The sequence below is a fragment of the Cryptomeria japonica genome, chromosome 7, assembly GCF_030272615.1.
Source record: "Cryptomeria japonica chromosome 7, Sugi_1.0, whole genome shotgun sequence".
In the NCBI taxonomy this organism is placed as follows: domain Eukaryota; kingdom Viridiplantae; phylum Streptophyta; class Pinopsida; order Cupressales; family Cupressaceae; genus Cryptomeria; species Cryptomeria japonica.
The window spans coordinates 637,580,589-637,596,649 of record NC_081411.1 but is presented as its reverse complement, the minus strand read 5'-3'; the positions used below and the strand labels follow the sequence as shown (position 1 = coordinate 637,596,649).

Below are 16,061 nucleotides of genomic sequence, written 5' to 3'. Positions count from 1 at the left end.
TCAATCAACTCTTTCATTTCATCCTTTTCTTCCTGTGTTCTTGAGGAGTTTGTTGCGTTTTGCAGGTACACAGGTTGTGCTGGTGGGGCTTGTGAAAGTGGAACTCCGGGATGAAGCACCAACTGGTTTGCCGGCTGTACACTAGGATATGTTGCCTGTGGAATGGGATTCATAACTGGAGTTTGGTTGGCCAGTGCCATACTAACTGCTTGCATTTGATTTGGTGCTGCAACAGGTCCCATATGTAGTAGTGGCCCAGTAATATTCTGTCCCATGTGCTTATTGACTTCAATAGCTTTTGCATATGTTGCGTTTAGATCGTTCGGAATAGGAAGTGTCCTCACGAACATGGCGGTGAGATGATCTAGGGCTCCATAATAGATTTCCCTTGGGTCAGCAATGAGGTAGGGATGTCGTAACATCGTGTACACACGGTGGAACCTGTTGTTGAAAGAGGTGATTGGCTCATGTTCTCTCCTTCGGATTTCAACAAATTGTCTATACAGCTCAGCTGGCGTGGTTGGTATACCAAACTTTGCAATAAATGCTTCTTTCATTGCATCCCAAGTTCTGATTGACCCTGTAGGCAAGTGAATGAACCAGAAGTATGCCTCTTCTCCTAATGAGTAGGGGAAAAGCCTACATGCTACATCTCCATATTCAACTCGTCTGTTACGAAGAAGGTCTTCGAACATCTTGATATGATCCTCCGTTGTACGATTGAAATCACTGACATTGAATTTGGAACAAAAGTGCTCTGGGTTCTTTGGCATATCGTGATAGATTGCAAATTCCAATGGTGATGGGTTGTTGATTGGCCAAGTAGCGCCGTTAAGCACATGAGCAGCAGGAGGAGGAGGAGGGGCATTGTGAGCCATCGTGCTTCTCGAAGTTTGAAAGCTTGACAAGAGACTTGATGAACTAGCCTGGCTTGTTGGTTGGGAAATCGCCTGGATACTCGCTTGAATTGCTGCTTGTACCTGTTCTTGAAGACACGGAGCTTGTGATGACTCAGGAGATTCCTCTAATCTTAGTTCAAATTCCTTGGGAGTATCTTCTCTTTTGACTCGCTTTAACCTTGAAGTAAACTGAAGTTCACCCAGAGTTTTGATGCCTGGTGTCGACCTCAATATTCTTTGATGTTTCTCGGGCGAGAAAGAACCAATGCGATCCAGCGTGAAGTTTTGTCTTGCGGAGATTACTGTAGGTTCCGTTGATTGTGGAGCTCTCTAGCGGCGACTCTTCGGTGTTCTTCAGCCCTATCTTCTTCTTGTTCCAAGATGATTCTTACTCTGTTATACTCAGCTTCACTTCTCCTTATGTCCCACGCTAGGTGATTCAATCCTAAAACGATATCTTCTTGAATGTTGCCTATCTCCAAATTAGGTTGCACTACTTGATTCAATCCTTCATGTGGCAACACCATCGTGAGTCATAATTATACTTGAAATGTATTCTCTTTTTTTGGTAAATTTTCCGGATAGTACTGTTCCCTTAATCGGAGGTTCAAGCCCTCCTTCTAGCGCCAATTTTGTTGACATGTATTTTGTACACTATCAAACACAGAATAAAATACCCAAGGGTACCTTATCCTCTCTTGAATAAAGCCTCTGATTGCTGAAGATATCGCGAAAAAAGGATCAATCAGGGTGACTCCAAGGTTCTTCGATGTAGGGTCTCTACGTGTGGATAAGCACCAGTGGTCGTTGTGAATGCTGTTTCATCAAGGGGGCCTTACGTTTCCGAATTGTAGGAACAGAATTTCCTAAAACTAACAAGTTCTCAAAAAGATCAAAAGGTGGAGTTTGCAAGAGATGGATTCTAATCTAATCCTAAGGATGACTCAATGTAGGCTAGACTTGGTAAGATTCTCCAATTTCAATATTGCCAAGGAATAACAACTCTACTGAAATTGATGCGATCTTCTACGGTGACTAATGATTTCTTCAATTCATCAAGAATCATAGACACTACCATGAAGGTACATATCAATAGTTCAATTATGATTGAAGGTTTAAGCAATCCAAATATCTCCAGTTGACCACACAAGGCATCCTTACAATCAGTAAGAAGCTAGTGGTTTGGAACGTGAATCTCACCAAAGATCAAGCCCAACACTTAGTCCTTCAAACTTAAATACTACTTCGACTGAGAATGATTCAAGAAAGTAAACAACCATGAAGATAGCCACAAAAATTGCAATAAAACACCATAACTTCAATATTTTATTGATCTCAAAGCCAAAATAGACAACAATTGCTTGAAATTCTCTCTTCAATGCTCAATCTTGCTACAAAATAACTTTCTGACTATCCAAAAGCTCTAATCTTCTAACTTCTAACTATCTGACTATATCAAAATGAAAAGGAGTGAGGGTATATATAGCATCCTCAATTACAATGAACAGCCCAGATCAAAAGAAGATCAATGGCTGAGATTTTGACACCTAAACCCTAATTAGGGTTTGTTACAAAAAGTCCCCTTTTTATTGAACAATATTAAATGCATAGCCAAATATTTAATTGGCACAAAAATCTAGGAAACATAGACCAATGATAATTAAGGTGCCACATCATCTACAACAACCTCTCTTCTAGAACCTTATTCCCTTTCCAATGCTCTTTCTTAGCATATGCAATGAATCTAGACACAATTCCTTCAATCTCAGCAATAGGAATCTCGGAAAGATTCCTCATTCGTTCCTCCAAGTGGATAACCTGATCAAAGGCCTTGAGAAGAGCCGCATACCATCCAGGTTCGAGTTCTTTGATTTTCTCAATTAGGAGCATAGTAGCGAACATTTGATCCCTTTGCTCATCTGTGATAACATTCTCATCTTTGCAAAAGATGGCCTTGACCTTTTCTTCCAACTCTTGAAGATCCACATCTGTCTCAACTTCAATCCTCCTGCCAAGAATAGTACATAACACCTCAAACACCTTGTCTTGAATTGGATGGATGACTTCTTCAACTTGATTGCATTTGGTGCTGATGTCTTCGAAAAGAACTTCCTTCATCTGGAGTAGAGTTGACCACTGGAGTAAATTATGAGCTCCTCCATCCATTATCTTTTCTTGTGCTAGGATCTTCCTTGGTGTTTGCCTGATTACTTGTAGAACAGGAATGATAACATCTCTAGTGTGGGCAAAGGCGGCTACTGTTATCATTAGGTTGTGGATGATCTCAAGGACCTGGATAGCTCGATGGATTGTCTGCATCATTCTTGTTGCAAATTCAACGGCAACTGTGTGGGATTTGTCAATCCAAGAGCTCATAAGCTGAACCAAGCTCTTGACTCTTTCTGCCTCGCCAACTGATTCAAGGGGAAGTGCTTGTACAGGAGACACTGTTGGATCCTGACGTCCCAAAGGCTGATTGAGATGGCTAAAGTAGCCTCTCCAAGCACCGACCTCTCTCTCAAGCTTTCTATTCTTTTCCATTTCTTCCTTAAGCTTGTCTTTAAGTACTTCAAATGAATCGGTTGCCTCATCCAGTGCCTGCTCAGCGGTGAGTGGACCAAGCTCAAATGTTTTTACATCATATTCTTCTGCAAGGATCTCACCTTCATACTTGTCCACTGCTGGTGTAGCTATCTGCAACTTCCTGGATCCTGTCTCATCTCTGATCATCTTGGTCATCTTAGTGGCCTTCTTTTTCTCCATTCCTTCCTGAGAATTTCGTACAAGGCTTTCTAAGTCAATCACATTATCTTCATCCTCGATCACAATCACCCTTGTTAGTCTCTCCTTCAACCAATCTGGAATGGCAGATCTTGTCTCTCTAACTTGTATCTCTTTAGGCAATGGTTCTTCTTCTCGGAGAGGAGATGTCACTTCATCATCATTCTTGTCTTCATGTAGCTCATTGACTTGGGGAGATTGACTTGATGAACGTTGAGATGCCTGCCCTTCTTCGTGTTTATCATTCTGTACCATTGATTCCATAGATTCCTCGACTTCAGGTACCCTCTTCTCTTGTCCTACAACTTGACTCGTCCTTTTTTCATGTCGAGAAGATGTACCGGATGAGCGATCTCGATTGGCCTCTTGCTTCTTCTTGGAGGGTTCCCTTTTCTCAAGTCTTTCTTTCCTCTTCGCGCCTCTAGGATGAGGATTGCCTTCACTTGCGCTTCTGGGATGAGGATTGCCTTCACTTGCGCTTCTAGGATGAGGATTGCCTTCACTTGCGCTTGCTCCTCCTTCTCCTGGCCTTTCCTCCAAAGTAAAAGTCATTGGTATGTTCTGTTCTCTCAACTTTTGATGTTGTACATCTACCCATCTGCGAGTACATGACAAAACTGGAGCCATCAAAGCTTTTAAGTCCAAAACCTCAGGCTCGTTCCAATCTATCCTCACTGCTTTGTCTTCTCGGTCATAAGATGATTGGAGATGTCTGCCACTGTCCTGAGCTTGATCGGCCACTCTGTAAACTTTGCATCTCCTGATGAAATCTAAAGGCAATCTGGAATGCATCTTTCTTTTTACTTCTAAATCACTTGAGAGATTCATCCAAAAGTCCTCTACCTGAAATTCATGCCTGTACTTTCTACCAACTGTCTCTTCTATATACCCATAAGGATCAAAATTCTCCCTCAAGCCAAAGAATGAAAATGAATATAAGGCCAACTCCCTTTCTGCATCATCCAAGGCTAGAGCATTAGGACATACCTCAACTGAATTCCCTAGTATGATAGGCACAGGAATTCCATTTCCATGCCTATGTCTGAATGCCTTCGCATAAGCCGCCAACTGCCTAGTCACCTCAAGTAGCACCATCCTGTCTGTCGGATATCTCGGCAACATATAGGGAGGTGAAGGACACCCATGAACTCTAATATATGTAAACTTTTGGAATTGGATGAACCAAGCACCATACCTCTTTACGAGCTCTTGTGCATCTTGAGATAGCCGATTGTGAATCCCGCCTTGCAATATCCTGGTGATGTTCATCGTGAAGGTATCATTGACTAACTTGTAGTCACTTCCAGGTGGATGATGCAAATGAACATAAGAGTCACAAACTCTGACTTCCCCGGGTCCTCTTCCGATCACTCCTCTGTGAGGTAGTCCTGCATATTCGAAACTCCTGATCAAGGCATATATGATGTACGAGCTCATGTGGAATGACTTGGTAGGCTTTAGTCTCCTTAACTGCACGTCCAAGCAATGGCTAATAATTCTAGCCCAATGAATTGTTCCTTTTCCTTGAACTATTGCCTGGATGAAGTAGAACATCCACTTCTCAAAATAGAAGGCTTGAGGAGCCCCTGTAACTCGATTGAGTAAAGTTATCAAATCTCTGTATTCCTCCTGGAAGTCGATCCTATGTGGTGTGTTGGAAATCTTGCTCAGGCGAGGACGACTTTTGAGTAACCAATTCTTATTGATGATGCTCAAGCAAGTGTCTGGATCATCTTCATACATGGATTTGGCTCCTTCTAAGCTTTTGTAAATCATATCTTTATGTTTTGGAAGATGGAGAGCCTCACTTATAGCCTCTTCTGAAAGGTAAGCCAAAGTGTTCCCTTCATTGGACACGATTGATCTTGATTGTGGGTCATAATGGCGAGCACACTCGATCATCAGCTCATGGCACTGGACCGCTGGAGGGAAACCAGCCGCCTTGATGATGCCACTTTCAATTATTCTCTTTGCGACAGGCGATGGTTTTCCAATGTAAGGGACCTCTCGAAACTTCTTCACACTGAAGTTTCCCAAGTTGGTATCTCCAATGTTGCTCCACTTTGACACGATCTTGGTCTCCAATTCTTCATTCCTCTAATCTTCCTTCATGAGAGCTGGACGACTAGTGGATGTTCCTGCCTTTGGGGTAGCCATCTTGACACCTACACAACATTTCATAATGAGCAATATATTTTACAACGTAGAAATATAGAGTAGAAAGGAAGATTTAAGCTTTTAATTAGGAGACTTCATGATAAATCTTTGAGTTATCATTTCCTAATTAACTATGCAATTTCAAAAAGAAACTTGAAGTTCAAAATTCAAAATTTCAACATTGGGACAAGGATGATCATGCCATACCTCCATTTGAGAATTAATTCTAAGAAATGATGCAAAAATAGGAGAATTTGCTAGGCGAAAGATAGATTGAAGTCCTCCCTTTAGCAAAATGTACTTCCTCTAGTCTTCACAAGCATCAATTCCACCACCTCTAGCCTCCAACAAAATTCGCTCCAACTAGACCAGTTTTCACACTTCTTTCTTGCTCCTCCAAATCGCACTTGAAGTAATGAATGAATGATTGATTAAAATTGCTCAAAACACCCCTACTATATAGGCACTTACCACTGCATTTTCCGTAGGCCAACTTGGTAAAATAGAACCTAAAATAAACAAAAATTAATAAAAGAAGGCCGACTTGACAAAATATTAAAATGATACCTCAAGTGCTCTATCTTTTAATTTTAATTTAATAATAATTAATTTCAAATGCCTCAATTAATTTAAAAAAATCGATTTTCTAAGGCTCAAATTAATTATTAAATACCCATGCACCTTTATTAAATGCCAATTTAATTAAAAAATTTTAAAATATTTCGAAGTTTTTAGCGAACTTGGCATCTAATGCGATTTGGAGGATATTAACGCCCAAGCATGGTAAAAAATAACAAATGTCAATAACCTCGCTCTGGTCCCTTGGAGAGGGACAGGAGCGCTCTTGCATTTTAAACCTTGTATTCCTTGCTTTCACATTCAAAACCTCATCCTTGGCGTCCAAAATGGCATTGTTATTTGGAACTTTGAGTTTAATTCACTTGATCTTTAGAAGGAGTGTGCCTTAGGACATTTTCACCCTGGTCCCTTGGTGAGGGACAGGAGCGATTTTCTACTTTTGTCCTTGATCTTTATCTTTTAAATTGCCAATTCATGTTGTGGGGGTAAGCAATGATCCCCATTGTTCATTCTATGCATGCTTAACTCGTTTCCTCAAGGCAAAATAGGCTCTCCCAAGATTTTCGCCTTGGTCCTCCAGTGAAGGATAGGAGCAATTTTTGCATTTGAGCCTAGGATTGTCAATTTTTTGGAAGCAATTCCTTGTTCACCATTTTTAAAAAGGCATTTCTCATCTTGCACCACCTTGCCTTGACGTGATTTTGGAGGGAAATTGTTGATTTTATAAAAATCGCCCTAGTCCTTTGGTGAAGGACAGGAGCGTTCTTTAATTCATTGTACAAACTCTTGATCACATCAACCTCCAATTACCTTCAAAGCATAAAACATCATTCCCCATTCCTTCTTGAGTCTTGGAAACGAAAAATAGCATTTCAAAATGTTAGGCAAATAGGCATATGTGGGGATTTCGCCCTGGTCCCTTGGTGAGGGACAGGAGCGCTTTAGCCAATTGTCATCGAAATTTGTGGTCCTTGCAACTCCATTCCACCCTGAAACACTTTAAGTATCATTCCAAACTTGTACCTTGGCCTGGATTCGTCCCAATTTGGAGAAAAGAGATAGTCTTTTAGGTTTTTCGCCCTAGTCCCCTAGAGAGGGACAAGAGTGATTTTGCAATTATGAGCTTACCTGTGCTTTGCTAGCCTTCGAAATTACCTTCAATGGACCAACCACGCCCTCTTTCATTCATTTCAAACACGAAACTTGCCTTACCTCTGCAAGAAATTTGCCTTTTTAGAAAATCGCTCTGGTCCCTTGGAGAGGGACAGGAGCGATTATTGTCCTTTGGGTTGATTCCCTCCTTTGTGGTCCACTCAAGTTATATTCAACTGACAAAACACGCCTCCCTTGACCTCTTCAAATCGTAAAACCACTTTAATCTTGCAAGGATAATGCAAATTTTGAAATTCAAGCTCCGGTCCTTCAGTGAGGGACAGGAGCGAATTTTGCCCTCTAGGCCAAATCTTTTCACTTTTCATCTCGAAATTCCTTTGCTAGGGAAGATATCATCCTGTTACAACCTATGAACAAGAGTTCAAGTCCGAGAAAGGTCTTAAAAGGTGTGTATAAAGAAAATCGCTCTGGTCCTTCAGGGAGGGACAAGGGCGAATTTATCTTTTTTAGACAAAAGCTCCATCATTTCATTGCCTTTAATTAAGCCTGGATGCTCTAGCATGTGTAATTCATCTTTCACCATGCCCTTGACGTTTCAATTTGACCAATCAAGGCCAAGAATGACTCAAATAAGCCTTTTCGCCTTGGTCCTTCAGGGAGGGACAGGAGCGAATTTATCTTAATCCTTCAAATTTCATCATTTTCAAACCTTCAAAACCCTTAAAATCATCAAGTCACGTCCAATTATATCCCCTGGAGACCCTGCACAAAACAATTTTAAAAAAGTCAGAGACAAATATGCACTAAATAACATTTTCGCCTTGGTCCCTAGGAGAGGGACAGGAGCGATTTCACCTTTCTAAGCTAAAATATCCACAATTTAGGTCTTCAATCATTTCACAAGGCATAATTAGGTCATCTTCAAGGCCAGGAATCAGTTATCTTGAAAAAGTGGCATGGTCCTTCAGGGAGGGACAGGAGCACTTTCTCTGTTTCAGGCATCATCTTGCCTCCAAAATTTGATCAAAATTTACCTAGGCAAAAATGTACAATTTTATCTTCAAAATGCTAACACTTAGACAAAATTTGAATTTTCCCAAAAGAACCCTGACTAGACCTAACCTGAGACATATCCGACTTCGTGACAGACTCACCTTACTTCAAAAATCTCAATCTTCGGGAGGATGCGTAATAACTTTCAAAATTTGACTGGACTCGGCTTGAAAATATCCAAAAGAAACCCCTAAGGCTTAGCCCTAGCCCAGACAACTCACTCACTCAAAATCCTAGAAGCAGAGAGAAGAACAGGCAAAACAAAAGCAAAAAGAGGGGGTCCCCATTTTAATGGGGCGATGTGTGAAATGGTCACAACAGGATGAAAACCTTAGAGTTAATAGAAGGGTTGGATGAAACCTGGCTTTTCCAAAGGGATGGATTCGTGACAGAATCTACATCTATGCAAATGTGTGACGTCTTCCTGTGAAGACAAATTTTGCAGTAACAAAGATATTTGAGGTATTTGATATCTATATCTGATTTGGTGATTTAAGAATAAGATTATTTTATTCTGAATATTTATGTTATCTAAGGAATAAATTAAGGAAGTGCTGTGGCGGTTTCCAACATCGCCCCATTGCAAATGGGGACCCCCTATTTTTGCCTTTTGGCTTAGGTGTATGGGTGTTCCATTGCATTTCTTGTCTCCCAATCCTTTGAACGAGTTGCAAAAGTCAAGTTGGTCCAAGGAAATTTTGGTGAGTGGAGTCTTGTTTGGGGAAAAGTTGCTAAGTGTTGAGATTAAATAGTCCTTGTAGGGCTCAATTCTTCCCTCTAGGTTCATGTTTTGGATTGAGAATTGCTTAACTTTCTAGTTGCAATCAAATTTTCTCAAGGTGAATTTTGTACCTATAGGGGTTGTTTTTCCACTTGTCACAGTGGAGGTTGTTTTTCCACCTTCCAGAATGAAGACATTGTCCCTATGAGCTATGAATTTCCACCCTTTTTTGAAAGAAGAATCTACCCAAAGGAAATAGGGATTTCAAGATCAATTATCAATTAGTCCCTTGCAAAATTCATTTCCCACTGTTAGAGGAGCTTTTAGCTTTCAAAGTCAATTTGTCCTCATAGAGTTTGATTTTCAATTTGTCCTCATGAGGATCAAATTTCCACTCTTCTCTCGAATTTAAGTGAAAATAGTGAAAATTGTTGAAAGCTAATGTGAATTTTGTGATGACAGATGAATTTGTCCCTATGGGAGTCAAATTTCCACTCCTGGGATGAAGTTAATATGCAAGATATCTTGAAAAGAGTGTAAAATCCAAATGGATAAGGAATTTCCACCTTAGAAACTGAAAAGTCCCTATGGAGGTTGTTTTTCCACTCCTAGGGAAAGAATTAAATGAAATAAACTTAAGGATTGCAAAAAGTCCCTATGGACGTCATTTTTCCACTCTAGGGAGAATGATTGAAAATGGAAGATTCAAAAGAGTCGAAAATTTGGATGGATAGGGAATTTCCACCTCAGAAATTCAAGTGTCCCTATGGAGGTCGTGTTTCCACTCTAGGGAAAATGGTTGAAATGGAAGATTAGAAAGAGTGGAAAATCCGGATGGATAGGAAATTTCCACCTCAGAATTCAAAAGTCCCTATGAAGATCGATTTTCCACCATGAGCAAATGAAGTGAATTTGACTGATTTTGACAAGGCAAACAAGTTTAAGGATCAAAAGTCCCTATGAGGGTCAAATTTCCACTCTTCAAAACATTAACTAAGTAAAAGTTGATAGGGATCAATTTGTCCCTATGAGGGGTCGATCTTCCACCCTCCTCATGATGCAAGCTTAAAAGTAAAATTTATAGGGACAAATCAATTCAAGTTAAGGATCAAAAGGTCCCTATCCCCATTGTTGTTCCTCCAAGTGATGGGATTTGCAAAGTTAATCAATTCAAGTTAAAATCCAAAAGTATCAAGTGAGGGTCGATTTTCCACCTTTTTTTTTTGGTGAGGGGAAATTAAAATCAAGTGAATTACCTTTTTTTTTGGTGAGGGGAAATTAAAATCAAGTGAATTATAGTGACTATCTTGTCCCTGTCCCTATTGAATTTCCACCAAAGCATGATTAATTTGATTTGGAAAATCATGATCCAAAGAGTCCCTATACCTTGCGATTTTCTCAAAGATTTAAACAAATTAAACAAGACAAATCGCAAGCTTTATTTTTTTTCATAGGTCAGCTGTGAGTACGAAATTTGAAGGATTTTTTAAATATATATGGGCCGACTTCCTTGGAGGATGATGTGCCAACATATAGAGGAGGCATGGTGGAAGACAATTCAATCATTCAAATCACAAATTCAATTTTGTTTTAAGACAGAGCATACCTTGCAACAGCAGACTTACGAATCTGAAGGAAATTTTCTAGATTTCCAAATCGTGGAAAGGAAGAACGAAGAGGGCTGATTGAAGGTCAAAGCCCATATCATGAGCAATCATGGAATTACTCCAGGCCATCCACCCAGAATTCACAATCACATTTGAGAACAAATTTGCAAGCGTAGGACAATTTCCAGGAATTTAAAATTGAATCAGACTTCATTCAATTGTCATTGAGGATTGAATTTTGGTGAATTATCATTTACAGATCACCCAGTCAGGAGACCATATACATTCTGAGTTAATCTGATACTGGAAGGACATTGAACCTATGAAGATTTGTAAGAAAACTGTGGTTTATGCATACTGTTATTTGTACAAACTCAGTCATGAATGTTGATTGGTTCAGATTAAGCTTTGTAGAAAGTCTTTTGTTTCTGTATGTGACTTCCCTCTAATTTACAATTCACATTTGCAAATTCTGGAAATGAAGCTTTGTATTTGACAATAGTTTAAATTAGTTTTTGGATCATCTGTGTTGAATTGACAATTGTCCCTAAGTAAGAACATTTCAAGTATATAAAGAAATGCTTTCTTCCATTGGAGTTAATGCAAGGGACTTCTATTATTGTATATACAGAAAAATCCATGCAGATGTGGACACAAAAACTAGAAAAATGCTTTAGAAGGCCACAAAAATATGGCTTACCAGTTATTGTTAAGATTTAAAATTTGAAGTTGTTGCAGCTGTCCAACCTCCTCTGGTATGCTGGCCAGGTTATTCTGTGCCAGATTGAGCTGCTTCAGGGAAATCAACATTCCAATTTCAGCAGGCAATTGACAAAGCCTGTGGCATAAATATTACTAATCAGAAAACAGACAACTCCAAAAGTTTTAAGGTAAGAACTATGCAATAAACATGTTCAAAGTTAACATATTGAAATATAACTCTAGAAATACTTTTCCAGATTATTTGTAAAAAATATTTATTGACTTCAAGCAAGAAAATACTTTTATACATGTGACAGAAGCGGTTAATTTTTTTTTCCTAACCCATGACCTGCTCATTGAAGCTGCACTTCCTCCTTTTCTCTTGAATATTTGTTTACCTAACTCTTGGACATGGTTTTGATTGTGTTAGTAATTGAATTTAAGTGTAATTCCAAAAATTTTGGATGTAAGATCTAAACCGACCTAAACCCTTAAATCCATGCAGCATGATTCAGTAGAACATGAGTTCATAATATAATCATCCCAACTCATTCTTTCCATGAGAGAGTGTTAGCATGTTAATACAAAACAAAGTCTATAATAAACTGTTCTTCAAATTATCAGCTATAGCTCCCTTTAATCTGATCTAAGGATTTTAGAGAGTATGCAATACAAACAAACTTAATAAAATATGTACTTTTTGTTTTCTTGATCTAGAGCACAAAGCATTTTCAAAACATTTGGACTAAAAAGTATTATATTATAATTAAAAGTTATCTACTGCAGAAACTAATTTAACACAACCCAAAAATGTTTATGATTTTTGTTCAAATAATCAATATTAAACAAAGGAGACAAAGGCTCCTCAAATAGAGATTACAAGATGGTGTTTCTAATAGAAACTAACCATTAACAACATACTCTAAAAAAAAACTCTAAATAGAACTTAAGATGACAACTAAGATGACCATTATAAAAATAATATAATATTATATTAATATTCTCCCTTAATGATCATCGTACTCACTACCATACAGAAGACACTGCAGGTCTTTTGATCACAAATACAAAGAAGGCTGCCCCTTCTCTTCAGAACACTCTACTGTTGCTGAGACCCTCCCTAGAGCTGCAAAATGTTAATGACCAAGAGTACCAAAATCCATCCAACCTGATTTAGCCCTCACATGTGAGTTACAAAATCATCACACACGAATTACTAAGATGAAAAAAAAAACTCAAACCACGATTTTGAGGAAAAATCGGCAACACCTCCAAAGAGCAACAAACAATTTTGTCAAAAACCACAAAAAAATTTGTAGATGAGTAGTGAGCACTATTCACTCCAGCAACTCCAAAACAAACTACAAGATACCACATTTGTGGATGTTTGCCCCAACAACTTCAGGCGAACCAAAATAGACTGCAAGAAACCACGATTTTTGCCCAAAAAACAGTCAAACCCTGAAAAACTGAAGTTACAAATCATCGTTTTTGTGGAAAAAAACGATAAAACCCAAGAATAGCAAAATCCCACGCGAACAAACAACTTTGCAAATTACAGATGAAACATGATTTTTGAGGAAAAAAATCGATCAAAACCCCATAAAATCCCTTAGTAAATTTGACCCTGTTGTGATGATTTGAGCTCCAAGGAATATTGTCAAACACTTGTCTTGCAAAGTCTATACTTGCTGTTCTTTGTTTCAGTTTGTTTGGTTTTGTTTTGATGATTGCCAATGATGACCAAATGCTTAAAAAAATGAATGTAAATAAGCTTAACAAATAACAAAGATGAAATGCAAGACTTCTCTTTTGGATTTCCAATGGCTTATGAAGGTTGAAAATGATTGTAACTGATTCCTACAGCCAATAAGCATTTCTACAAACACTTGGCATGCATACTAGTGATTCAATATAAGCTGAAATGAATAACTGCAGCAAAAACATTTCATCAAACATTTATTGTACAACCTTGTAACTCCTTATTTTCAAATACCAAAGCCAAGTACAATGTGCCAAACTAAATGATGTTAACATATAATAAGAAACCTGGAATGTAATGGCAGTTTGCTGTTGAAAATACTTGATGGTGCGCTTGTTGATAAAGAGTTCTTCAATCTGCAATGTTTGTCCCTTTTAATTTGCTCTCAAACCCTGCTGTAACATTCTGGGAAAAATATGCAGCTGATAATATGAATTTGTGTGCAAACCCTAACTACCATTATGCCAAAAACATGAATTAAGAACCTGCAATAAACTCCATAGTGTTTCCGTCCAACACCAAGAAATCCAAGGGTTTTCGTCCTTAGAACAATCCAATCACTGATTTCCAGCAACAATGGAGAAATAGCTTCAATGAAATAATCTCATAACATACTCTTAAAGGAAGACAAGGTTTGTTTATAAAGACTCCTCAAACTCCAAATCAATCTCCACGCTCAATGTGGGATAAATCCTCCTTTACTCTTTAATTCCTCCTTATGAAGTCAGCCATCTACAATTTTCTAATAAACCATTAATAATATAATTTTATATTTGCACTTTGTCATTTAATTTCCTCCTTGGCTAAGCACTCAATAATTTATTAAAACACGGCCCCATTTTAATGATGAGTATGACCCTTTCTTTATGAAATAATAATAACTTATAATATCACATTAAATGGCCTCATAATAAAATTTATTAATAAAGTTATCACTTTATTAATAACCAAATAAGCATAACTCCATGATTAATCAATATTTCTTCATTTTGTCTACACCGGAGAGTTGACCATTTTGTCCTCTGTCCAACCCACTGACCTACTAAAAATAGAAAGGGTCCCTCTTGATCACCTCCTAACTTACTATAAATAGTAAGTATGTGAAATAGGGTCAAATGAAGGCCAAACTGAACCAAACGAAGAGCAATCCTGAACACTTCTGACCTTCGGGATGAGAATAAGCCTCCTGCACTGCCAACTAGGACCCTCAACCGTCAGTCTTAGCCTACGAGTGCCAATAATAGGCTAATCCAATTATAAACCATATCATCCGAAAAAGGGGACATTACAGGCTACAAGTATGGAATTCATTTCTCTTTTTATTTCCTCAATGGTCCTAGGACAACCCCCAGCATGTAACGTACACCCCTTTCTAGCACCAATTTTTTCGCAGTTTTGTCAAATAGTTGGAATGAATATAGTGTTTAGAAGTTTCTTGATTTATTGATTGTTTAATGATGCCTTGTTAAATTCAAGGCTTTAACCCAAACATTTGACAAGCAGCCAAAGATTCATACATGAACAGAAACAGATGCAATACTAGAAGGCAATATTTCAATGATTCCTATTTGCTCCTAAACAGAATTGCAACAATCATTCTTACAACAGAGTTAGCCAATAGCCATATGCTGGCCTGTAAGTGTATATGCCTCAGTCTTATCTAGGAATGAACAATAACAAGATATCTATACAGATATATCATGTAATCATTGATACAACTATCCTTTTACTAGATAGGTCTATAAATATTCAATAATAATTAAAAATGACAAGCATCCTATGTGTGAACAGCTGCATACAGATTCTAAAGAAACCAGACAATCCAAACTTCAATGCATAGCCCAGTCAGCTGAAATCAGCACTTCATACCTTCCACTAAATGCTCTACTATTAACATCTGACCCGTTCGACCTCTCTTCATGCAAATATGTGTAGGTTGCTCACATCTGAAAATAAACATTGCTGCAATAACTAATGTCTTAATATTCACGTCCCACCATTCTACCCGGAGCTGCTCCAATACCACTCCAAAGATTCCAAGTAAACTCAAGATGAATGACTTGCTACTGGTAAACTGTGCACATGTCTTTGAATGGTTATTGAGTGTAGATAAAATATGTCCCAGTCTCCAGAACTATCAACAATCCTGATCAGACCTTAATGCATGTCTGTTGCAAACTTAACAGTTCACAAATACAATATAAATATCATTGAAATCTGCTACTGAATATTTGATGACTGTTGCAATCATTTAGTAATGAACTGAAAATGAAATACAGTTAAAAGATACACCATAACTGCCTAGCTACTGTCAACCTTTATTCTGTTACTATTTCATACCCAAATCTTTGATAAACTTCATCTAAAACCCTAGGAACCAAAACTGAATTAACCTACTACTCTAGCACGACACTGTAGCTGTTCGTACTCCTATAGCATGACACTGTAGCAATGCAAACTACTATAGCATGACACTGTAGTTGTACAAACTACACTAGCACGTACTGATTACTGTAGCAACCAACAATGTCCAACGTGCAGCTCAACGAGTCTAGCATCCAAACTCCTTCACAATATTCGAACCTTAGCAAAATGATCAGTAGAAACAGAAAAGGTACCTTCTTGTTCATCAAAAATGATTAACCCAAGTTTACCTGTAATTGATTCTATGAAATAGCCAATTTCAC

General features: G+C 38.3%; 1 protein-coding gene across 3 annotated transcripts in view; it reads right to left on the bottom strand.

Annotated features, from left to right (window-relative positions):
* The window catches only part of LOC131057396 (plant intracellular Ras-group-related LRR protein 8), a 248,971-nt gene that overhangs the window by 15,620 nt on the left and 217,290 nt on the right, over window positions 1–16,061 (bottom strand). For all 3 annotated transcript variants that reach the window (XM_057991568.2, XM_057991567.2, XM_057991569.2), the window contains exon 6: window positions 11,611–11,748. In XM_057991568.2, the coding sequence (XP_057847551.1) occupies window positions 11,611–11,748 (138 nt within the window). The remainder of the gene's footprint in view (window positions 1–11,610; window positions 11,749–16,061) is intronic.